Below are 26,045 nucleotides of genomic sequence, written 5' to 3'. Positions count from 1 at the left end.
TATTTGTGAGTGACTATTTAGCTTCTATTAAAATGTTCCAAGATAATGGGAAATTAACTAGATCAGAAGTCAGATCATTCCATATTTGAATGGCTCTCCTACTGAACTGAAATATTCCTCTTTAAAACTACTGATGCTGTGAACTTAGATGAGTTTGTCTTTTGAAAGAATTAAAATGGTATTATAATTTGTATGGCATGAAAGCTATCATAATGAACCAGGAATAATATTAAGTGTTTCAAAAGTTCTCAAAAGATTAATAAAACAAATTTATGATGCCTTTATCAGTGGATCTATGAAATTCAGGCTCTTTTGCCTGGTAGGTTGACGTAGATTGTACTGAAGATAGTCTCTTTTCTTGTGATCATGAGACACCAAAGACTGATGGCTTTTACAAATCTGATTGTAATATCTGGTTTGGATTACAAGAGGAATGGGGTTGTAGGAGAAATGTTTGGAAGAGGCAGATGTTTTGCCTTTCTATCATGTGGTTGGAAAAGTTTTGTGGAAGAAAAGACATTTGAGGACAGTTTTAAAAGGAAGAAGAATGTGAAGGGAAAAATAGAAATTTGTTCTAACAATACAAGAAAGTGAAGTTTCTGAAATAAGATAGAAACTAAAAAAGACTGAAATTATTTAATTGTAATATTAACTTCGGAGACATGAAATCCAAACACGTGTTGAGACCTACCATGCTGAATTTTATGACATTTACCACTTTATCACATGAATGTGTTTAAGATAAATCAGACATATTCAGAACTTCGAAACTTTTTAGTGTCTTATTTGTTCTTATTTTTGCTCTTTGTACCAGTCTTTACAGATACAGGACTTTAGTATCTTCCTTTACACTCTTACAGGTGGGTGACTGGAAACAAATCAAGCTCAGCATTGCAGGAGTTCATTTAGGGCACATTCAGAAATAAAACTTGTGTGTTGCATATGGCATATTTTCCCAAATAAACTTTGATTGGGAATACTTGACCAAATTCCTGAGATCTGCCTAAAAATTATTGAATTAAAAGTTGAATATGGTTCCTCCTACTTTTTTTCTCTTGATAATACAAACTTTAATTTACATAGCTATGTGGTCAAATGATTGTTCAGTATCTTTCACTGTCCACGTATCTGGTAAATTCAAAGAAGGTTTAAGTTACTGAGTCTCCATATTTTTCTATGTCTAAATTATCAGTTCTACATCTTTCTTAAAATAGAGGGAATATTATCATTTGAGCGTTGACTTTTTTTTTTAAGAATTTTTTTATTTATTTGACACAGAGAGATCACAAGTAGGCAGAGAAGCAAGTAGAGAGGAGGAAGCAGGCTCCCTGCCGAGCAGAGAGCCCGATTCAGGACTCGATCCCAGGACCCTGAGATCATGACCTGAGCTGAAGGCAGAGACTTAACCCACTGAGCCACCCAGGCGCCCCTTGAGCATTGACTTTTAAAATAAATTAGAAAATCAAAGAATTAAAAAGAAACTTGACAGAATCTTGTTTATCATCCTATCTTCAGTAAGGACCATATCTAAGCAACTAATGAACTTTTATTTTTATTTATTTACTCATTTAAAAAGTAATCTCTACGCCCAACTTGGGGCTCAGACTCATGACCCCAAGATCAAGAGTCTCATGCTCTCCCAACTGAGCCAGCCAGGCCTCCCACAACTAAGAAACTTAATTTTAGAGAGAAAGGATATATTATTTTCACCAGCATCATGCTCTGATACATTTGTTTTTGAATTTGAAAATTATATACTGAAAATAAATATTTCTAACTGAATATTAGAGTTCTCCTTTTAACAAAATGTATTAAATCAGCTTGCACAGGATGAAGGTAGTTATGTTGGTGGCTTTGCAGTGGTTGAATATAACACTGCGGAGCACGCCGAAGAGGTTCAGCAAGTAGCGGATGGCATGACCATCAAGGGAAGCAAAGTCCAAGTTTCCTTCTGTGCTCCGGGAGCGCCAGGGCGAAGTACGTTAGCAGCATTGATAGCAGCTCAACGTGTGGTAAGTCTAGCGTTCTTTATTAGGATCTAGAAACATTCACGTACTGTTTTAGTCTCTCCAAACCAGTTGGCCATTCACTGGGTCCTCATCATATTTCCATTACACAAAAATATTCTTCCTTTGAAAAAAATCGTCTAAACGGTATCTCTGTCACGTCAAGGCGGAAGTCATTGCAAAAGAAGAAATTGCTTTTGGTAACGTTTATCCAAATAAATTTTTTTGGAAGGAACGTTCTGTTCTACATTTTGAGTGTCAAGTCCGTTTTTTCAAAGTGTTCATAAGTATCCGTCGTACAAATATAGGAAGGCGTGTGCTTTGCTTTTGCTCACAGGGCCCATTTGTTACTACCTCTCTATTGTTAACTGTGTGCTTCTTCTCTGGGCCTCTCTCTCTGTGAAAGTTCATGTGGATAGTGACTAATCCTTCTTCAGTTTTGACTCGAGGCACTTAGCATAATAAATACTTGTTGACTGAACTAAGGAAGGAATACACTTTTGAGGGATCTGGGAAGAAGTCTTCATGATGGAAGGGACATTTGAGTGTGACATTAAAGTCTGATTTTGCATTGTACTGTTGGGAGTGGAGGATAGGATAGGATAGCCAGATAAATAGAGATTTTGCATGAGACATTATATGGAAAAAATTCATGCTTTATCTGAAACCCCAGATTAATTGGCCATTCTGTATTTTCGCTTGCTAAATCTCACAACTCTAAGGCGGTAGAGTGAGTTGAACAAAAGCTTTCAAGCTGGAGAATGTGGCGAATTTGCATGCTTCTAGAGTGGTGAGGTAGAGGTGGAGCAGTGTAGGAAGGGTGACTGGTGAGATGGTAGACTGATGACAAATCAGGGAGGACCGTTGAGCACTGGAGGAATGGAGATTGAATTTGGTAAGCAGGGGGGAGCTCTTGAAGTATATAAACAAGACAGTGATGGGATCAGAGGTAAGCTATCAAGACATTATTCTGAAAGTGGTTCATAGGTGAACTGAGAAGGGAGGAAAACAGAGGAGATTGCTCTTGGTCTCACATCTCTTGCCCTTCTCTCCCTGTTCTTTAACCTCACCTCTGGTTCTGGATCCCGCCTCCCTTCTTTTGTAGTTTGTCCTTCCCTCTTTGGTTCTGTCATTCTCCTGTTCTAGCTTGTGTACGTCACAACTTCAGCTCTTCTTTGACTGTCAACGTTGTATCTCTGCTTAAATTGCCTCTGCTGGACCAGACTGACTGCGTTTAGAATTCTGAATCCATCCAGTGACATATTTCTGCACCAGGGCACTGTGTCCACTTGAAGAGAAACACCTATGTGGCTTGGTGCTACTTCATGTGTGTAATACATGTTAATGGCTGCTCCCAAGCAAAACTTGAGCTCCTTGTCTCTCATCGGCTGCTCGTTCCCACTTTCTACAGCCACTATCTCGAACCTTCACTGTGTTTCTCCCTTTGTCCTTTCTGTCAGCTGATCATGGCTCCTCATGTTTAGAAATACAAAGGCCATGTGCTGGATCATTCATTCACCTCTTCTCATGCTGCCCCAGCAAATGTGTCCCATTTAAAAAAAAAAAATTATTTGAGAGGGAGAGTGTGAGTGTGCAGGGAGGTGGGCGGGGGGAGGAGCAGAGGAGGAGGGAGAGAGAGAGAAGCTCAAGCAGACTCTGAGCCGAGCACGGAGCCCACGTGGGGCTCCATCTCATAACCCTGAGATCATGACCTGAGCTGAAACCAAGAGTCGGATCCTTAATCTACCGTGCCACTCAGGTGCCCCATGTCCCTGTTTTTTACTTCCTTTTCTCTTTAGTAGCATTCATTCCACAAATATGTACTGGGCACAGTGAGAGACGTTTATGGTTCATCAGTGAACAATATGGACAAAGATCCCTGCTTTCTTGGAGGAAGAGCTGTGCCTCATCCTGCCAGTGCTGGGGCTCATGACCATGTCTGCCATCTCCAAGGACCTTGATCCTCACCTTCCTACTTCCTGTCATTGGATGCTCCACTAGCTCCATCTCTCCTGCTTGTAGACACGCTCAGATCCTTCCCTTTAAAAATGATCTCTACACAGTGGTCTTTCTATTACTCTTCCTTCACCTCGGAGCTTCTGGAATAATTAGGCCCCACTTGCTGTCCTCATTTCTTCATTTCTGTCTCTGCCAGATCCACCATGGTTTCTGCCTCTGCTATTCATGTGAAACTGTTCTCGTTAAGATTCATAGACATTTCTCAGTATTGAGGTTGAATAGGCGCTATTCAGTCTTTTATCACTTGGTCTCTTGAAGAGTCTCCACTCTAGATTTCTACCCCACTATTCTTTTTCTGCCTAACTACTCCTTCCCCTTCCTTTTCCTTAACTGCTGGTATCAGTACATGTGTGCATTTGGTTTTTCTCACTTTCTTCTCCTTGTGTGCTCCAGCAGCCCCAGTTACCACCGATCAAGAATGACTTGCACGTGCCTATTTTTTAACCCATTCACCCTCAGCGCAAAATCTGTGCTTTCACATGATTATTAAGCATTCCATCTCCATGTTATATAAGTAGTTATGTTATGAAAGTAGTTCAATTTCAACATTTCCAAAAGAAAACTGTCTTTTCTCTGGATCTTGCTTTTCTGTGCTCTGACCTGGACTTGCTGAGTGTACAGGTCTGAATCCATCCAATTGCCTACTTTGCACCAGGGCGCTGTGTTCCCTTGGAGAAGAACACACACCTGGATGGCTTGATGCCACTACACATGTGTGACACACACGTACAATTCTGTGTTGTGTATATGGCACCCATTCACCCAAACTAAAATTATCTGAACCAACAACTCAGTTAATCATGATGGGTCTTCCTCACCTGCTCCCCAAATCTAGATGTTGAAAATATTAGCAAATCCATTCAATTGCACATCCTAACATCTCTTTAATCCTTGAGGCTTGTCAACATCTTTGTTTACTCAGGATCTCCTCTTTTCTCATCTAGATGATAAAAATAATCACCTGTGTAGTCACCACTATAACTCATCTTCCATAGGGCCTCAAGAGTGATCTTTTCCATCCTCAAGTCAGGTCGTGTAATTCACTTGCTTAATATTCTTCAATACCTGCATAAGTTCAGGTTTCTTTGCACGGCGTGCTGGGCCCTTTGTGATTGAATGTCAGTGACAATGAGAAATCTTAAATGTTTCTTGATAAAAAGTAATGCATTTGCATTACTTGGATTCTCGTATGTAATCTTTTATCAAGTTTTCTGAGATATAAAAACAATCATAAATAGGTACTGAAATTTATCAAAATATTTCTTTAACTATTGAGATAATCATGTGATTTCTTCCTAAATTCATTCATATGCTGAATCACTCTGATTTCCTAACGTTAAACCATCCTTCTATTATAAGCTCTAATTGATAACATTTTTCCAATGCATTGTTTGATTTGACTAGATAATATTTTATTTTGTTATATGCTCATGTGGTCATAAGTGAAAAACGCTGAAACCATCATTTATTTTGGAATCAAAGGCATACTGACTTCATTAAATGATTTAACTATTTTTTCTCCTTCTCCCTCTTTTCTTTCTATTTCATGGATCAACTCACATAAAATAGGGCTTTCCTATTCTTTGAAAGTTTGAAAAGTCTCATCCATGAAATCATGTAGACCTAGTCCTGGAGCCCCATATAGAGGGAAATCCTTGGTTACTGATTGCGTTCCTTCTACAGATATTTAGATATTTTAGTTTTATTTTTTAAATTTATTTTTCTTTCTGTAGCATACTGGCATTTGATTATATTCTTTAGATTCATCCACTTTGTCTACATTTTCAAATTTATTGGCACGTAGTCATTTATAATATTATTTTAAAATTTGTTCTGATCCATGCTTCTGAAGTCCTGGGATCGAACCCTGCATTAAGCTTCCTGCTCAGGTAGGAGCCTGCCTCTTCCTCTCCCTCTGCTCTTCCCTCTACTTGTGTGTGTTCTTTCTCTCACTCACTCTCTCAAATAAATAAAATCTTAAAAAAAAATCAAATTGTCCTGTTTACTGTTCTCATTTGTATTGTATATTTATTTGCATTTTCTTTTTTCTCTTTGATCTGTTTTTTTTTGTTGTTGTTGTTGTTTTAGAGAGAGAATGAGAATGCACATGAATGGGGGTGTTGCAGAAGGAGAGGAAAAGAGAGAATCTCAAGCAGTTTCCACACTGAGCACAGATCCTGAAGCAGGGCTTAATTGATCTCACGACCCCGAGATCATGACCTAAGCCAAAATCAGTTGACTGTCAGTTAACTGAGCTATCTAGGTACCCCTTCTTTGATCAGTCTTAGAAAAGATTTCCCTGTTTTGTCTTTTCAAAGAAACAGGTTTTGTTCTGTTCATTATTTCTATCTTTTGCTTATTTCTGCCCTTCTTTTTAAATTTTAATTCCAGTATAGATTACATATGGTGTACATTTCAGGTATACAATATAGTGATTCAGCAGTTCTATACCTTACTCAGGGCTCCTTATCTTAAGTGTACTCTTAATCCCCTTCATCTATTTCACCCATCCCCCAACAACCTCCCCTCTGGAAACCATCTGTTTGTTCTCTATGGTGAAGAGTCTGTTTCTTAGTTTGTCCCTTTTCTTTTTTTTTGTTAGTTTCATAAATTCCACAGAAGAATGAAATCATAGGGTATTTGTCTTTCTCTGATCTATTTCACTTACCAATTACACCCTTTAGATCCATTCATGTTGTTGCAAATGGCCGGATGTAAGTCTTTTTTTTTTTTTTTTTTGGCTGAGTAATATTCTTATGAGTGTGTATTATGTATCTCATCTTTTCTTTATCCATTTATCTATCAGTGGACATTTGGGCTGCAGCCCTATCCTGGCTATTGTAAATAATGCTTTAGTAGGGTGTATACATACATAGAGGTGTATGTATTTTTTCAAATTACTGTTTTTGTATTCTTTGAGTAAATACACAGTAGAGGAATTACTGGATCGTATGGTAATACTATTTTTAATTTCTTGAGGAGCCTCCCTACTGTTTCCCACAGTGTCTGTCCTTATCTTTATAATATCCTTGTTTTCTTCTTTGGGGTTACTCTTTCTCCTTTGTCTTTATTGATATTAATTCTTAACACCTTTGTTTTCAATCTATATTATTTGTATTTTCTGATTTATTTATTAAATCAAGTTTCTTTTTAACTGTTATACATATGTATCCTGAATTTTATTTTATTTTGGCTTTTTAAGTTTTTCTTTTAATCCTAGTTAAGATACAGTGTTATATTAATTTCAGGTGTACAATAGAGTGATTCAACAATATACAACATGTCATAAATTTTAAATTATAAATGTTTCAAATTGTTTTATGATTTCCTTTTAAACTTAAAGCTTCATTACTTTCGTTTCCATTTTTCAGTTTATTCCACTGAGGAATTTCAAGAAACTGTTCTTCTGACATAGATTTGTAATTTATTGCATTGTGGTCAGAGAATCTAATCCCTAATGTTGATTTGGCTGCATTTTGTTTTATCGAATGGTTACTTCCTGTGAATGTGCCATGTAGGCTCAAAAACCATCCAAACTCTCTGTTTGTGGGTTACAAGGTTAAATGTGCATATATGTATGTATAAATATTGGTTTGAGACTATTAATTGTGACTCAGATCTTCCATATCTTTGCTTATTTTTTAATTTGATCTGTCAGTGTCTGAGAGGAATGTATTAGAAGTTATCATGTATAATTGTTGGATTTTCTTTTTTTCATTCTATTAGTTGTTTCTCCATAGACAGATAGATAGGTACAGGTATTATTATTAGGTACACATTTGTTTGTATTCCTATTGATTACCCCTTTGTGTGTTTTTCTGATGTTACAGTTGCTACTTGAACTTTATTTTCATTTATATTTGCCATCCCTTCATTGCCAATCTTTCTGTCATTTTAGGTATGTGTCTTATAGCTAACATGTCGCTCTAAAACATTTTTTAAAATCTGTCTTTAATTGGTACTTAGACTGTTTAAATATGTAGTTATTATTTTCTTATATCATGTTTTCTTGTAACTATACTTTTAAAAAATATTTTCATTTCCCATCAAACATTGGATAAATAAGAATTTTCTTTGAGTGTGGGTTGTCCTGGGGAGCAGGTGGGAGTAGGTAAGCATCTCTGGGACAGGAAAAGGGAAACCCCTCAGACAGCAAACCCAAATGTGTCTTCCTTAATGTCACCCCCATAAAAGTGAAAATTAAATGGAATTCTGCATTTTCCATGTGAGAACAACAGTTTGAGAACTAAACTGGTCGAGTGCGTACCCCCGTTGCAGCAGCAATGTGCTTGATAGCTAAAGGCCAACAAAGGAGAGGTTGTAATGACTGATGGTTGGTTCTCCCCTGGTCCATTTCATTCGAATTCTTTTCTAGAAAGGCAGGGAGCTATGTCTTGCACATCTTGGTATTCCTCCCCCGCATCAGTCATACTCATTTATACTAGACACCAAATAAGTGTTTGTTAAATGAGGTTTTTAAATTATCTGAGGCCCCTAAGGTCAGGAAGTGGAGGGTTGAGATTTTGTGGATGAGGGCAAAAGAAAAAAGAAAAAAGAAAAAAGTCCATAGAAAGATAATTACTTACAAAAAAAATTCTTCTACACATTTGAAAATAATATGTTCTGACTTTATCCTATTGGTGGTGATCGCCCCTACCTTATTTACACCCCTAGATTTATCAGTATCCCTTTCTGCAGTCAAATGCTCTACCACTGAGCTATACCCCCTCAGTATCCCTTTCTTCCCACTTAACTCAATTTTATCTCCATCCTACTTCCTCCTTCCTTACCCCACCTACCACCATACTGGTGTCTACATTTTAACTTTAGGATTGCCTGAAGTATTTTTGCCCCATGGTACTGGGTTTTGCATGCAAGAATGAAATGAGCTATGCTATTATATATCTTTATTTGCACATATCATATAATATTGTCTTGCATTTACTGCATCTCACCGTCTCATTTTCAGAGAAGGTATTAATGTAAAAACTTTTGAGAATTTGTGTAGTTGGAAGTATTTTTATTTTTCACATATTTAAATAATAGCTGGATATAAAAATATTAAAAATAGAGATTCAAAGTTCTTCCTTTGGCACTTTGAAAATATAATTTGTTGCCTTCTCAAATCCAATGTTGATGCTTTGAGGGAGAAGATTGTATTAATTCATTTCTGTTTCCTTGGAAATACATTCTTTCTCACTGGAAGCTTCTAGCGTTTTCTCTTTGGCTTTGATTTTCTTAAGTTTCAAACCCAAAAATGTGACTAGGTGTGTTTTTTCCTTATACATCATCTTTGGAACACCGTAACCACTTTCATTCCATGTTCTTTAATTTTTCTTCAATAATGAGAAATTCTCAGCCATTATTTCTTCAAAGCCCCCCTTCTTTTTTCTTCTCTTTCAGGGATTCCTATTTTGTACAGGTTGACAGGTCCAGCCTCTCCATTGCCTTGCTTTTTCTCTTTCGTGTTTCTTATTTCCATGTTTTGTTTGGTTTATTTGCATTTTCCACTTCTTTATCCTTTGCCTTGTCTTCAGAGAGCTTTCTTTGATCTTTCAAGTCTCTGTTTTGTTTTTCAGCCACACATAAGCTACTAGTGATCTGTTCAAGCACAGGATAGAGGTTAAGACTGATGGTCTGCGTGAGTTTCTTCAGTTTCCTTGTCTATAGAATGGTGATAATAGTACCAGTCTTGTAGAGTTGTTTTGGAGGACTACGTGATACAGTCCACATAAAGTGTGTAGAACAATGCCAAGTACGTGGTGAGGGCAGCTTTTTTCTTTTTTTAACGTTTATGTTTTTCATACCCAGTATTTCTAATTCATTATTCTTTGTAGCTGCTTGTCCTTGATTCCCATTACGAATAAAAAAATTTTAAGGGTTATCTATTATGCCTATTGCTATGTGGTATCCTTATTATTTCCTATCCATTAATTCTGGCTCATCTCTTTGAGGTGATTTGGTTTGTTACATCTAATGGCTACATTCTCCAGATGTCTAGCTGTGCTCTGTGAATACGTATTTCCCTGGGAGGGTTTCAGCTTCCTCGAATGTTAGTGTTTAGAGGTTGGGGGAGTGGAGGTTGGACAGGGGAGAGCAGAAGCATGTTCATTTTAGCTAGGGTTTAGCGAATTCAGATCAGAGGAGAACCCAGGGCCAAGAACCTCTCCTTTACTATCTGTCCTTGACCACAGCCCTTTTCCCATCCAACCAGGCAATGCTGCACCTTGGAGAAACTTAATTCAGTGGTCCTGTGACATTCCCTGGATTGATGCTGGGGGTTTCTCTCCTTGTGCTGGCCAGAAAAGCCCTCATTACAGTTGCACAAGACAAAAGCCCTTCCCCAAACTGGCAGTAGACCCAGACTCCCTCATGCTCCCTGTGGAAGTCTCTACCTCTATGTCTAGACCCTCCTCCTTCTCTCTTCAGAGAGTTCTCACAGATTTTGTGTCCGAGTCTCAGATCTGTCACCCTATCCCTCTCAGGTTCACAGTATCTGGGTTTAGAGAGGGATCCCACTCGTATTGTCGGTTCTCCAATTTTTCATGACTAGAAGTTTATAGTACTTTATAACTGTATATTAATGTTCTCATCTATCAGGTTGGTTTTTGAAACTGAAAGCAATTTCATATTTTTAGGATGCTACCTATACCTCACATGTGTTTGTGAGTCCAGTTCGGCTTTGTCTCAGAAGATTAAGTTAACGAAGACTTTTTTTTTTTAAGGATTTATTTATTTGAGACAGATATAGTGAGCATGAGCAGGGGGAGAGGGAGAGGAAGAAGCAGACTCCCCACTGAGCAAGGAGCCTGATGTGGGGCTTGATCCAAAGACACTGGGATTATGACCTGGGCCAAAGGCAGACGCTTAAGCATCTGAGCCACCCAGGCACCCCTAATGAAGACTTTGAGTACAAGAAAAGTTTTGTTTTAAGGCAACCCACATTATTATGCTTTAGATAAACATTATAGTAAGGCTCTTCTGTAGTATAAAGTATTCATACTGTGTCAACAAATTATCTCCCCATTAATACAGATTCCCTTGGCATTTTTCTACTTGTATTGTGTGATGAGATTTATCTTACTAAATTATCAGTCCTGTTAAAGCCAAATTGTATTTCACAGAGACATTTTGTGAAAATTTCAGTATATGCTGTATAATAGAATATCTTAACATTATAATTAGGAATTGTAGAATATATACAGAAATGTATCATGTAAAGCAGTTTGCATTTATCATAAAGATGAGAGGAGTGAGAACTTCTGGAAGAAAGCCTTTAAAATTTCATCTTTTGTACTTATCCTTGTTCTGATGTTTTCTATTTCTTTATTTATTGAAGATGCACAGTAATCAAAAAGGCTTACTTCCAGAGCCAAATCCTGTACAAATTATGAAAAGTTTAAACAATCCTGCCATGTTACAAGTTCTTCTACAGCCCCAGCTCTGTGGGCGAGCTGTTAAACCAGGTAAGCACACGGGTACAGATTAAATATAGAATGTTGGCATGAAGTCAGTTTGTGCTGTTTTGCGTGAAAAACACATTTAAATGAGTCCAAAAATATTTTTCTAGGACTTGTCAGTGAATTTTAATTAATGATCTGAGCTGATATGTTTTCCCTATTTTTGGTAGATACAGTCTGCTTATGTGTTTCCTAATTTCTTTTTAGTAAATGTTAAATATTAAAACCAGCTTAGCTCCTAGTTGACAGGAATGTAGAAACCAGATAATTCACACATTTTTGTTGTTATGGATTCTACCAACAAAGGATATGATACTTTTGCACGTAATATTTTTAGCAGAGTTACTTTGTTCAAATGTCTTAAAGGTATGTTTCCTCTTTCCTCGTAACTCTTCTGTTGGAAAATTGTTGTACTCTGTAGAAAATGACAAATATTATGGAAATCTTATCATATTGGTATATGCTAAATACCTACCTATTTAGTATTCTGGTAAGAGCCCAGCTTTTGAAATGCACAACTCTATATACAGAAAATGTATATTTTAGCATTAGGAAGAAGTGGATTTTTATATTCAGTACTAAAGTTTAGAATAAAAAATGTTTCAGTATACTTATTGTTTCAACCCCAGCTGGTCTAACACAGACTGGTGGATGCAGTTTGGTTCTAGCACTAACTACCCATGGTGCAGAGACCCCACAAGTTAAGGACTTAGGCCCCCACAGGTCTGCTCCTGATTCACACACCAGCTACAAGCTCAAGGGGGTCCCCAGACCACCTGTATTTCTGACCAGCTGGCCACAGATTTGGGGGCTCAGCTTTGATGATTTGCTAGAACAACTCGTAGAACTTAGGAGAACACCATACTGATGATTACAGTTTTACTGTAAAGAACACAACTCAGAAATGGCCAAGTGAAGATACTCTTACAGCTAGGTCTAGGAGGGCCCTAAATGCAGAGATTTTACACTCTTTTCCCATGGAATCAGAGCACATTACCCTCCCAGCCCATCTGTGTATTCACCAACCAGGGATCTCCACGGAATTAAATTTGGCATTGTTGGAGTTACATTACGTAGCCCTGGTTGGCTATTACAGAACTGAACCTCCAGTTTCCCTCCTCTTCCTGGAGGTCAGGAGGGCCAGCTGATACCACGGGAGCCAATGCCCCAGCCCTCTAATCACATGGTTGGTATTTCTGGCATTGACCAGCCCCTGTAAGGGTCCACCTGCAGTGACCTCATTAGCATAACAAAGACATACCCATTACTCAGAAAATTCAAAAGATTTAGAATTTTCTTTCCGGGAACCAGAGACAAAGACCAGTTAAATTTTTTTTATTATACAACAATATTCATAGTACGTATATCCTATAATCAATTATTTGTGTCTAAGAAGGAGCATTAAAGGTTTTCTGGCTCAGCCTATTACATACGCAGATATCTTTTCTACAGTTTTAATGGTAGATCTGTTTTTATGTCTTGACCTCTCAAAGCACAAGAAGCTCATTATTTCCCAAGGCAACCTATTCCCTAGTTGGACGAATTTAATAACTAGGTTTATTTTTTATATTAGATGGTAAACCCTATAATTTTAGTGACTTATTCTGTGCTTCTTCCTCTGAAGAACCACAGAATAAGTCCATTGCTTCTTCTATAAGAAAAGACTTCTAATAATACCTGAAGACCACTATCATGAAAACTTAGTCATTTTTTTTGTTTCCCAGTCTTCTATTCTCCAGGTCAGTGGTCTTTTTGAAATCTATTTTTTGACTATGCAGTGCTATCAGTAAAGTTTTTTTTAAAGATTTTATTTATTTATTTGACAGACAGAGATCACAAGTAGGCAGAGTGGCAGGCAGAGAGAGAGGGTGCGGCAGGCTCCCTGCTGAGCAGAGTCCGATGTGGGGCTCGATCCCAGGAACCAGGGATCATGACCTGAGCCGAAGGCAGAGGCTTTAACCCACTGAGCCACCCAGGCGCCCCACTATCAGTAAATTTTGAGCAAAGCTCCAGTGTATACACTATATTTATCAGTTATATGTCATTTACATAAATGGACCTTGTTAACCCGTACATTAAGAAATGATAAAGCTAATGTCTTTATTTAAAGATGAAAGTAAATATGAACAAGAGTTTTAGCATTTTTTCCCTATACCTCATAGACTTCTTTGGAGATTACAGTTCTATCTCTGACTTTCCATAACATGTCCTAAGAAATGCTCTCTAGTTTCCCCAACTAGTTGTCATCTTGTAGATATTAGCCTCCGTTTTCTGGGTTGTCCAGCAATATGGTGTACACAGACACAAACATATCCTGGGAATGGGTTTTGATCAGCACAGAATGGGGTGAGATTTCCTTCTTATGATCATTATATTTCTGTTAATGCAGTCCAAGTTTGTATTAGTGTTTGAAGGAAATACGGCATGCTCTTGGGTCTTTTGGCAAGTACTGGCCACACCTTTGGACTCTCGGCTCTCTTCAGGAATTCCTCTCCAGTATTGTATTTTTGTCTTTTCTTACTGGGTAAGAATATATATTCTCTACTCTGCCTTTCTCCTCAGATTGATATGCAGCCATAGAGATCATGCCCATTTTAGTGCAAGTTTCACAGTTGTTTTTTTAAGGATTTTACTATTAGAGGGAAAAAGAGAGGATGAGTGGGGTGAGGGGCAGAGGGAGAAGCAGACTCCCCACGGAGCAGGGAGCCTGTTGTAGGGCTTGATCCCAGACTCTGGGATCATGACCAGAACCAAAGGCAGATGCTTAACTGACTGAGCCCCCCAGACTCCCCTAGTTTCACAATTTTAAATAAGGCTTTCCACTCATACACTAATGGAGAAGTTATTTCACCACGTATGGCTTTTTGTTTGTGGGTGTGACAAGGAGGAGGGTGAAATCTACCTCTGGAACACACGTAGAGCTTCTGGAGGATGTTTGGAGAGTTTCTGGTGTTCCGGAAAAACAGAGTTTCTTGTTCATCAGTAAGCTCCATCTGTATTTCCTTCACTATGTCCTTTCTCTCTTTTAAAGATTTTTTTTTTTCATTCATTTGACAGAGATCACAAGTAGGCAGAGCAGCAGGCAGAGAAAGAGAGGGAAGCAGGCTCCCCGCTGAGCAGAGAGCCCGATGCGGGACTCGATCCCAGGACCCTGAGATCATGAACTGAGCCCAAGGCAGAGGCTTAACCCACTGAGCCCCTATGTCCTTTCTATGTTAGCGCTATCTGCTAATCCTTACACTACTTTGACCTCTTCACAGAGGACTCTGAGCAACCTAAGAATTGTAATTCCTTCTGCTTATATTAAATGTAGTACATATAATATGTTTATATTTATAACCTTGTTTTATTTTTCACATAACACATATATTTACTTATATATAATTTGTCTCTCCTACTAGAATGTGAGTTCCATAATTGCAAGGATTTATGTCTTGTTCATCTCATGCACCTAAAGCAGCACTGTTATTTATAATGAAAGAGATATAGTATTTGTTTACAGATTAATCTCCTTCCTCTACATCTCTGTCCCACAACTCACACATACCTGGTTACTCACATGTGGTCTGGTTTGTTAATTCCTAAAGACACTTGTCTGCCTTTTCAGTCTAATCTGTACCCTTCCATCAGGTTGACTTTTCCCCCCAGACCCGGTTTGGTTATATTATTCTGACCATACTGATCTTTTCTCTTCAGTCCAGACCTTTTAACCACCTTCAAAAATACAATAGAGTGTAAATATTCCACACTTCTTTCTTTGTATAGATGTGTGTGTATCCATTTTAAGTAGTGTGCAATTTGTTGTAGTCTAAATTATATTTTTAACAGCTTTATTGAGGCATAATTGCATATTAATTGGCACGTATTTAGAATATTAAAAAATGGTATGCTTTTGACATGTATAAAATCATAAGTTTATATAAATTTTGACATATGTGTATACCCATATGTATATCCACCAAAATCAAAATAATGAACATATTTATTACTCTTAAAAATTTCCTTCTGGCCTTTTGTAATCTCCCTCTCCCCCATTCCCAGGAAACTACTGATTTGATTCCTGTCACTATAGCTTGTATTTTCTAGAAATTTCTATAAATGAAATCACACAGTATGTACCATTTGGCTTCTTTTCACTCAGCGTACTGAGATTCATTTACATTGCTGCATGTATCATTAATTTTTATTCTTTTTGAATGAGGAGTAGTAGTCCATTCCACAGTTTGCATATTCATTGACTTGCTGATGAACATTTAGGTTATTTCTAGTTTGGGATTATTACAAATAAAATTTCTGTGAACATTGTGTACTAGACTTTATGTAACTTATGTTTTTATTTCTTGCCAGTAAATTAGTTGTGGAATGGTTGGGGCATATGGTTGATGTATGTTTAAGTTATAGGAAACTTTGCCAACTGTTTTCCAGTGTAGTTAAACTGCTTGGCATTCTCACCCATCACTGTCTAGGGCTCCAGTGTGCTCAGTCTTCTCACCAACACTTGACATGCTAGTGCTTTAATGTTAGTCTTTCTGTTGGGTATATACTGCTATCACTGTGATTTTGAGTATTCCTTTTGGCAGATGATTTTGAACATCTTTTAATATGCTAATTAGCCATCTTTATATCTTTCTGTTAAATCTTTTTAAATATTTTACACATTTTAAAAATTGAGTTAACTTTTTCTTATTCAGTTGTAAATGCTCTTTATTCTAGATGCAAATCTGCTGTTGTATATATGGGTTTGCAAATATTTTTTCACTCCCTAAGATGTCCTTTATTAACAATGTCTTTGGAAGAACAAAACATTATTTTGGCGAAGCCCAGTTTATTATATTTCTGTTACAATTTGTACATCTTTTGTCAGATTTAAGGAATCTTTGACAAATTTAAGGTCATTAAGATACTCTCTCATACTTGAGAATTTCATAATTTTACCTTTTAAAAATTATTTTTAATTTTATCTTTTGTATTTATATCTTTGGTTCAATTTGAGTTAATTTTTGTTTATGATGTGAAGTAAAGTTCTAGATTAGTTTTTTTACAGCTGTTCCAGCATCATTTGTTAAAAAAGATTACTCTTTACCCACTGAACTTCCACTTAGGTTCATTATATATGCATGGCTGTATCTATGGACTCTCCATTCTATTCCATTGATCTAAATGTCTGTCTTTATGCCAATACTGCATTGTCTTGGTAAATGTAGCTTTATAAGAAGCCCTAGAATCTGTTAGTGTAAGTCTTCCAACTTTCTTCTTCTTTTTTCAATTTGTTTTGCCTATTCTATGTCCTTTGTATTTGTATATAAATTTTAGAACCAGCCTGTCAATTTCTATGAAAAATGTCAGTAATTTGGTTGGGATTGTGTTGAACCTATATACTAATTTGGGCAGAATTGACAGTTTTGAGGTTGAGCCATGCATATGGTATATTTCTCTATTTATTTAGGCCTCCTGTAATTTGTTCCAGCAATAGCTTGTAGTTTTCAGGGTACAAATATTACACATATTTTGTCAGATTTATCCATCGTATTCTACATTTCTTGATATGATTTTAAATAGTTTTGCTTTTTATTTTTTTTTTAAGATTATTTATTTATTCGACAGAGATCACAAGTAGGCAAAGAGGCAGGCAGAGAGAGGGGGGAAGCAGGCCCCCCACTGAGCAGAGAGCCCCATGCAGGGCTCAATCCCAGGACCCTGCAATCATGACCTGAGCCAAAGGCAGAGGCTTTAACCCACTGAGCCACCCAGGTGCCCCAATAGTTTTGCTTTTCAAATCTCAATTTTGAGTTTCATGTTGCTAGCATATACAAGGACAATTGATTTTGTGTATATCCTATCTTGCAAACCTAGCTTATTATTTCTTATAGGCTTTTGTTCTTAGGATTTTCTGTGTAGACAGTCATATAATCCACAAATAAACACAATTTTATTTCTTCCTTTCCAATATGTATGCCTTTTACTTCTTTTTTTAAATTATTATTATTTTTAAAGATTTTATTTATTTATTAGAGAGAAGGAGCATGAGAAGGGGGAGAGTCAGAGGGAGAAGCAGACTCCCTGCCGAGCAGGGGAGCCCTAGGCAGAACTCAATCCCAGGACTCCAGGATCATGACCTGAGCCAAAGGCAGTCACTTAACCAACTGAGCCACCCAGGCACCCTGCCTTTAACTTCTTATACTTGTCTTATTGCAATAGACAGAAATTCCAGCATAATTTGTGCATTGAACTGGTGAGAGTGGACATCTCTGCTTTGTTTCTGACCTTAGCATTCATTCTTTTATTATGTCAGCTATAGTTTTTTTCACAGATTTTCTTTTTCTAGCTGGGAACTTTGCCTTTTGTTTCTATATTGCAGAGAAATTTTGTCATGATAATTGATGGAATGTATACAGTGATTTTCTCCATTAACTGAGATGATCATATATATTTTTTGTTTTTGTTTGGTCTGCTAGCATGATGAATTACATTGATTTTTCAATGTTAAACCAAACTTTTATTCGTAGGATATATTATTATATATTATAGTCCTTTGCATATATTGTTGATTGATAGCATTGTTCAAGCCTTCTTGAGAAGGGGAGGTTGGGGCACCATGGGAGATTAGCCAAGAGCTAAGGATAAGGGCAGTGAGATGTGAGACTGTAGACATCTTCAAAGTGTTTTGATTTCAGTGGTGATGGTTTTAAACTGGGAAATACTGTATTCATTAAAAACTGTGAAAAAATATTAATGTTTTGTAACAAAATACAGTGACTAACTGAAAAAAGAGAGGAGGTGGTGTTGAAATCTCCAACCATAACTGTGGATTTGTCTACTTCGTCAGTTCTAGAAATTTTTGCCTTACATATTTTGAAGCTTTGTTATTTGAAGCACATTTAAGACTATTGTATCCTCTTGATGAATTGACCCCTTTATCATTATGAAATGCCATCTTTATCCCTCTTTGTTAATAAACAGTCTGTTTTTATAAACAACTCGTGCTAATGACCTAATCTTCCTACCACCAATCATGAAATGGACTCATTCTAAAGAAAGCAATTTCTAATGGTCATTTTTCCAAAGATGAAATAGGCTGGTTTAGCAAGCAGTAAAACTTGAAAAAAGTACTTTTGAAAACATGGGATAAACTTGTAGAGATGGTATATATTACATATATAATATCCAAATATTTTTGATCGTTGGATTAAATGCTTTTTTTTTAAAGGCACTAATATTTTACCCCTCCCTCCTTTTTTCCTTAAAATAAGACAACACAATTTTTTTTTAAAGTAAGCTCTAGGGGTGCCTGGGTGGCTTAGTGGATTGGGTGTCTACCTGCAGCTCAGGTCATGAACCCAGGGTCCTGGGATCAAGCCCTGCCTCAGACCCCCTGCTCAGCAGGGATCCTGCTTTTCCCTGTGTCTCTGCTGCTCCCCCTGCTTGCCCTCTCTCTCAAATAAATAAATAAAATCTTTAGCAACAACAACAACAAAAAGTAAGCTCTACACCCACCATGGGGCTTGAATTCACAACCCAGAGATAAAGAGTTGCATGAGTCACGTGTTCCACCAACTGGGTCAGCCAGGGGACCTGAAATTAAATGCTTTTTGAAGTGCTTTCTATGCCTGACCATTTCCAGTTGATTTATAGTAATTAGATGAAATTATTTCATATATTTTTTATCTCATGGCCCTTTTTGTCTACATACTATTTATTCTGAAAACATCCCCCCGTCTTTTAAAAAAAGAATTATTTATTTGAGAGAGGGAGAGAGTGTGCATACGTGGGGAGGACCAGAGCAGGGCTGGATGTGGTTTCAGCTCACAGTCTGAGCTGAAACCAAGAGTTAGATGCTTAAATGAAAGAGACATGTTCTGAAGACATCTCTTTTGATACATACTCTGGTATTGTGCTCAGACAAACCTGATTAAAAAGTGTGGTCACCATTTATTCTTCCTATCCACTATGATGCTCATGTTTCTTTTTATTATGTAAATATTTTTTCTGTGCATATATTTTCTTCTTGAATGGATTGTAGGCTTTTCAAAGGAAAAGCCAGAATAATACCCAAACACCTAATAAAAATACTGAGCAAACAACATGAATTCAGTTAGAATTATACTCACTAAAAGATGGAATTAGTTTTGTTGCTCTAAGCGCTAGAGAAAAGAAAGGCTAGGCTTGGTGTTTTATTATGATGATAGAAGGTGTTGGAATTTTAAATAAAATTCTAGGTTTGAGTCACAAGGAAGCAACCTCGCCAGATTTGTGCAATGTCAAGGTTAGTATATCATTGAACTTTGGATGAATTTGTTAAGTTTAAAAAAAAATACTATTGGCCCCTTTTGGAGTTTGTTTCTGTCTTATCATAAAGTTAAATTTTTACTTTTATTTTCTTAAAGCAGTTCTCGGAACACCTCACAGCTTGCCCCATCTGATGAACCCATCCATCTCCTCTGCGTTTTTGCATTTGAATAAAGCACATCAGGTATATAAATAGCATTGAGTACTGCAACTCGGAGTGACTCATTTGTTTGTTCCCAAAGTTTAAAATTCTCCTGAAGTTAAACAGGTATTTTGTTTTTTAAACAAATCCTTAGTAATAACTATAGCTACCTGAAAACATGCTGAGTACCTGAGATCAGATTAAGCTGGTCAAAGCAGTGTAGTTCTATCTATTGATTTTTAGGCATTGATTTCTGGGCATTGATTATAGGGGATTAAGGGAAGGAGGTATGTTTTGTGGTATATTTTTGTAGAAATAAGTGGTTAAAAACGACTTCTGGGGTCTTAACTCCAAGTATTACAGAAAGAAAAAAAAATTAAGTGAACATAAACTCTTAATTCTTAAAATTTAATCTATATACAAATAATTCATGTAAGAATAAAAAATAAATTCTCTAACCTTTTTCAGATTCGTCTTTTAGGACGCATTTGTATATACAAATGTCGTACTCATGATAGTCAGGTGCTGCTGAAGGTTGTGTCTGTGTAGGAGCCTGATTACAAGTCCAGCCGAATCCCTAATGGAGGTTTGCTGGCGGTGGAGTGAATGAGCATCTAAGTCCTAAACGCAACTTTTTAAGGCACAGGTTTATCTTTTATTTAGTTTTCATTAGAAGCTAACATAGATTTGAGGATGGGGAAAAAAATAGGTAAAATATGAATTTACATATGTGAAAGTTTATGTAAGAATTTGCTTATTTTCTTAAATAATAGTAACTTGGAAAAGAATACATTAAAATGCATTGTATCGGGGAGGAGGAGTCAAGATGGCGGAGAAGTAGCAGGCTGAGACTACTTCAGGTAGCGGGAGATCAGCTAGATAGCTTATCTAAAGATTGCAAACACCTACAAATCCAACGGGAGATCGAAGAGATGAAGAACAGCAATTCTAGAAACAGAAAATCAACCACTCTCTGAAAGGTAGGACTGGCAGAGAAGTGAATCCAAAGCGACGGGAAGATAGACCGCAGGGGGAAGGGCCGGCTCCCGGCAAGCGGCGGAGCAACGGAGCACAAAATCAGGAGTTTTAAAAGTCTGTTCTGCTGAGGGACATCACTCCAGAGGCTTAACCGGGGTAAAGCCCACGCAGGGTCAGCGTGGCCTCAGGTCCCACAGGGTCACAGAAGGATCGGGGGTGTCTGAGTGTCTCAGAGCTTACAGGTATTAGAACGGGGAAGCCGGAAACAGAGACAGAGCCGAGGAGTGACTCTCAGCTCGGGGTTACCTTGAACTGGTCGCAGGCTCAGTCAGCTCGGAGCGCGGCCGGAGGCCAGGGTGACGGGAGTAATTGGGCGCTGTTCTCTGAGGGCGCACTGAGGAGTGGGGCCCCGGGCTCTCAGCTCCTCCGGGCCGGAGACTGGGAACTGCCATCTTCATTTCCACCCTCCGGAACTCTACGGAAAGCGCTCAGGGAACAAAAGCTCCGGAAAGCAAACCCGAGCGGATTACTCAGTCCAGCTCCAGGTAAGGGCGGTGCAACTCCGCCTGGGGCAAAGACGCTTGAGAATCACTACAACAGGCCCCTCCCCCAGAAGATCAACAAGAAACCCAGCCAGGACCAAGTTCATCTACCAAGGAGAGCAGCGGAATTCCAGAGGAGGAGAAAGCAAAGCACGGAACTCATGGCTTTCTCCCCATGATTCTTTACCCTTGCAGTTAATTTTTTTTTCTTTTTTAATTTTTTTTCTCTTCTTCTGCTAAATTTTTTTAACTTATACCCTTTTCTTTTTTAATGTTTTTTAACTAGTTTAATATATATATGTGTGTGTATATGTATATATATATATATATATATATATTTCCTTTTTATATTTTTTCTTTATTGGTTTTCTTTTTTTAATTTTTTTTTTTTCTTTCTGAACCTCTTTTTATCCCCTTTCTCCCCCCTCACGATTTGGGATCTCTTCTGATTTGGCTAAAGCATATTTTCCTGGGGTTGTTGCCACCCTTTTAGTATTTTACTTGCACCTTCATATACTCTTATCTGGACAAAATGACGAGGCGGAAAAATTCACCACAAAAAAAAGAACAAGAGGCAGTACCAAAGGCTAGGGACCTAATCAATACAGACATTGGTAATATGTCAGATCTAGAGTTCAGAATGACGATTCTCAAGGTTCTAGCTGGGCTCGAAAAAGGCATGGAAGATATTAGAGAAACCCTCTCGGGAGATATAAAAGCCCTTTCTGGAGAAATAAAAGAACTAAAATCTAACCAAGTTGAAATAAAAAAAAGCTATTAATGAGGTGCAATCAAAAATGGAGGCTCTCACTGCTAGGATAAATGAGGCAGAAGAAAGAAATAGCGATATAGAAGACCAAATGACAGAGAATAAAGAAGCTGAGCAAAAGAGGGACAAACAGCTACTGGACCACGAGGGGAGAATTCGAGAGATAAGTGACACGATAAGACGAAACAACATTAGAATAATTGGGATTCCAGAAGAAGAGGAAAGAGAGAGGGGAGCAGAAGGTATATTGGAGAGAATTATTGGAGAGAATTTCCCCAATATGGCAAAGGCAACAAGCATCAAAATCCAGGAGGTTCAGAGAACCCCCCTCAAAATCAATAAGAATAGGTCCACACCCCGTCACCTAATAGTAAAATTTACAAGTCTTAGTGACAAAGAGAAGATCCTGAAAGCAGCCCGGGAAAAGAAGTCTGTAACGTACAATGGTAAAAATATTAGATTGGCAGCAGACTTATCCACAGAGACCTGGCAGTCCAGAAAGAGCTGGCATGATATATTCAGAGTACTAAATGAGAAAAACATGCAGCCAAGAATACTATATCCAGCTAGGCTATCATTGAAAATAGAAGGAGAGATTAAAAGCTTCCAGGACAAACAAAAACTGAAAGAATTTGCAAATACCAAACCAGCTCTACAGGAAATATTGAAAGGGGTCCTCTAAGCAAAGAGAGACCCTAAAAGTAGTAGATCAGAAAGAAACAGAGACAATATACAATAACAGTCACCTTACAGGCAATACAATGGCACTAAATTCATATCTCTCAATACTTACCCTGAATGTTAATGGGCTAAATGCCCCAATCAAAAGACACAGGGTATCAGAATGGATAAAAAAACAAAACCCATCTATATGTTGCCTACAAGAAACTCATCTTAAACCCGAAGACACCTCCAGATTTAAAGTGAGGGGGTGGAAAAGAATTTACCATGCTAACGGACATCAGAAGAAAGCAGGAGTGGCAATCCTTAGATCAATTAGATTTTAAGCCAAAGACTATAATAAGAGATGAGGAAGGACTCTATATCATACTCAAAGGAACTGTCCAACAAGAAGATCTAACAATTTTAAATCTCTATGCCCCTAACGTGGGAGCAGCCAGCTATATAAACCAATTAATAAAAAATCAAAGAAACACATCGACAATCATACAATAATAGTAGGGGACTTTAACACTCCCCTCACTGAAATGGACAGATCATCCAAGCAAAAGGTCAACAAGGAAATCAAGGCCTTAAATGACACACTGGACCAGATGGACATCACAGATATATTCAGAACATTTCACCCCAAAGCAATAGAATACACATTCTTCTCTAGTGCACATGGAACATTCTCCAGAATAGATCACATTCTTGGTCCTAAATCAAGTCTCAACCTGTATCAAAAGATTGGAATCATTCCCTGCATATTTTCAGACCACAATGCTCTGAAGCTAGAACTCAATAACAAGAGGAAATTTGGAAAGAACCCAAATACATGGAGACTAAACAGCATCCTTCTAAAGAATGAATGGGTCAACCAGGAAATTAAAGAAGAATTGAAAAATTTTATGGAAACAAATGATAATGAAAACACAACGGTTCAGAATCTGTGGGACACAATAAAGGCAGTCCTGAGAGGAAAATATATAGCGGTACAAGCCTTTCTCAAGAAACAAGAAAGGTCTCAGGTACACAACCTAACCCTACACCTAAAGGAGCTGGAGAAAGAACAAGAAAGAAACCCTAAACCCAGCAGGAGAAGAGAAATCATAAAGATCAGAGCAGAAATCAATGAAATAGAAACCAAAAAAACAATAGGACAAATCAACGAAACTAGGAGCTGGTTCTTTGAAAGAATTAATAAGATTGATAAACCCCTGGCCAGACTTCTCAAAGAGAAAAGAGAAAGGACCCAAATAAATAAAATCATGAATGAAAGAGGAGAGATCACAACGAACACCAAAGAAATAAAGACAATTATAAGAACATACTATGATCAACTCTACGCCAACAAATTTGACAATCTGGAAGAAACAGATGCATTCCTAGACACATATAAACTACCACAACTGAACCAGGAAGAAATAGCCTGAACAGACCCATAACCAGTAAGGAGATTGAAACAGTCATCAAAAATCTCCAAACAAAAGCCCAGGGCCAGACGGCTTCCCAGGGGAATTCTACCAAACATTTAAAGAAGAACTAATTCCTATTCTCCTGAAACTGTTCCAAAAAATAGAAATGGAAGGAAAACTTCCAAACTCATTTTATGAGGCCAGCATCACCTTAATCCCAAAACCAGACAAGGATCCCATCAAAAAAGAGAACTACAGATCAATATCCTTGATGAACACAGATGCAAAAATTTTCACCAAAATACTAGCCAATAGGATTCAACAGTACATTAAAAGGATTATTCACCACGACCAAGTGGGATTTATTCCAGGGCTGCAAGGTTGGTTCAACATCCGCAAATCAATCAATGTGATACAACACATTAATAAAAGAAAGAACAAGAACCATATGATACTCTCCATAGATGCTGAAAAAGCATTTGACAAAGTACAGCATCCCTTCCTGATCAAAACTCTTCAAAGTGTAGGGATAGAGGGCACATACCTCAATATTATCAAAGCCATCTATGACAAACCCACCACAAATATCATTCTCAATGGAGAAAAACTGAAAGCTTTTCCGCTAAGGTCAGGAACACGGCAGGGATGTCCGTTATCACCACTGCTATTCAACATAGTACTAGAAGTCCTAGCCTCAGCAATCAGACAACAAAAGGAAATTAAAGGCATCCAAATCAGCAAAGAAGAAGTAAAACTATCACTCTTTGCAGATGATATGATACTATATGTGGAAAACCCAAAAGACTCCACTCCAAAACTACTAGAACTTGTACAGGAATTCAGTAAAGTGTCAGGATATAAAATCAATGAACAGAAATCAGTTGCATTTCTCTACACCAACAACAAGACAGAAGAAAGAGAAATTAAGGAGTCCATCCCATTTACAATTGCACCCAAAACTATAAGATACCTAGGAATAAACCTAACCAAAGAGACTAAGAATCTATACACAGAAAACTATAAAGTACTCATGAAAGAAATTGAGGAAGACACAAAGAAATGGAAAAATGTTCCATGCTCCTGGATTGGAAGAATAAATATTGTGAAAATGTCTATGCTACCTAAAGCAATCTACACATTTCATGCAATTCCTATCAAAGTACCATCCATTTTTTTCAAAGAAATGGAACAAATAATCCTAAAATTTATATGGAACCAGAAAAGACCTCGAATAGCCAAAGGAATATTGAAAAAGAAAGCCAAAGTTGGTGGCATCACAATTCCGGACTTCAAGCTCTATTACAAAGCTGTCATCATCAAGACAGCATGGTACTGGCACAAAAACAGACACATAGATCAATGGAACAGAATAGAGAGCCCAGAAATGGACCCTCAACTCTGTGGCCAACTCATCTTCGACAAAGCAGGAAAGAATGTCCAATGGAAAAAAGACAGCTTCTTCAATAAATGGTGTTGGGAAAATTGGACAGCCACATGCAGAAAAATGAAATTGGATCATTTCCTTACACCACACACGAAAATAGACTCAAAATGGATGAAGGATCTCAATGTGAGAAAGGAATCCATCAAAATCCTTGAGGAGAACACAGGCAGCAACCTCTTTGAACTCAGCCGCAGCAACATCTTCCTAGGAATATCGCCAAAGGCAAGGGAAGCAAGGGCAAAAATGAACTATTGGGATTTTATCAAGATCAAAAGCTTTTGCACAGCAAAGGAAACAGTGAACAAAACCAAAAGACAACTG

The 26,045-nt window shown here is 37.6% G+C and overlaps 1 protein-coding gene across 2 annotated transcripts in view; it reads left to right on the top strand.

Moving 5' to 3' along the window:
- Window positions 1–26,045, top strand: part of RAVER2 (ribonucleoprotein, PTB binding 2) — a 98,991-nt gene that overhangs the window by 29,030 nt on the left and 43,916 nt on the right. For both annotated transcript variants that reach the window (XM_047726297.1, XM_047726296.1), the window contains exons 4-6: window positions 1,821–2,012; window positions 11,365–11,491; window positions 19,870–19,955. In XM_047726297.1, coding sequence (XP_047582253.1) covers window positions 1,821–2,012; window positions 11,365–11,491; window positions 19,870–19,955 — 405 coding nt within the window. The remainder of the gene's footprint in view (window positions 1–1,820; window positions 2,013–11,364; window positions 11,492–19,869; window positions 19,956–26,045) is intronic.

The sequence above is a fragment of the Lutra lutra genome, chromosome 4 (genome assembly GCF_902655055.1).
Source record: "Lutra lutra chromosome 4, mLutLut1.2, whole genome shotgun sequence".
NCBI lineage: Eukaryota > Metazoa > Chordata > Mammalia > Carnivora > Mustelidae > Lutra > Lutra lutra.
This window is presented reverse-complemented; position numbering and strand designations above follow the sequence as displayed.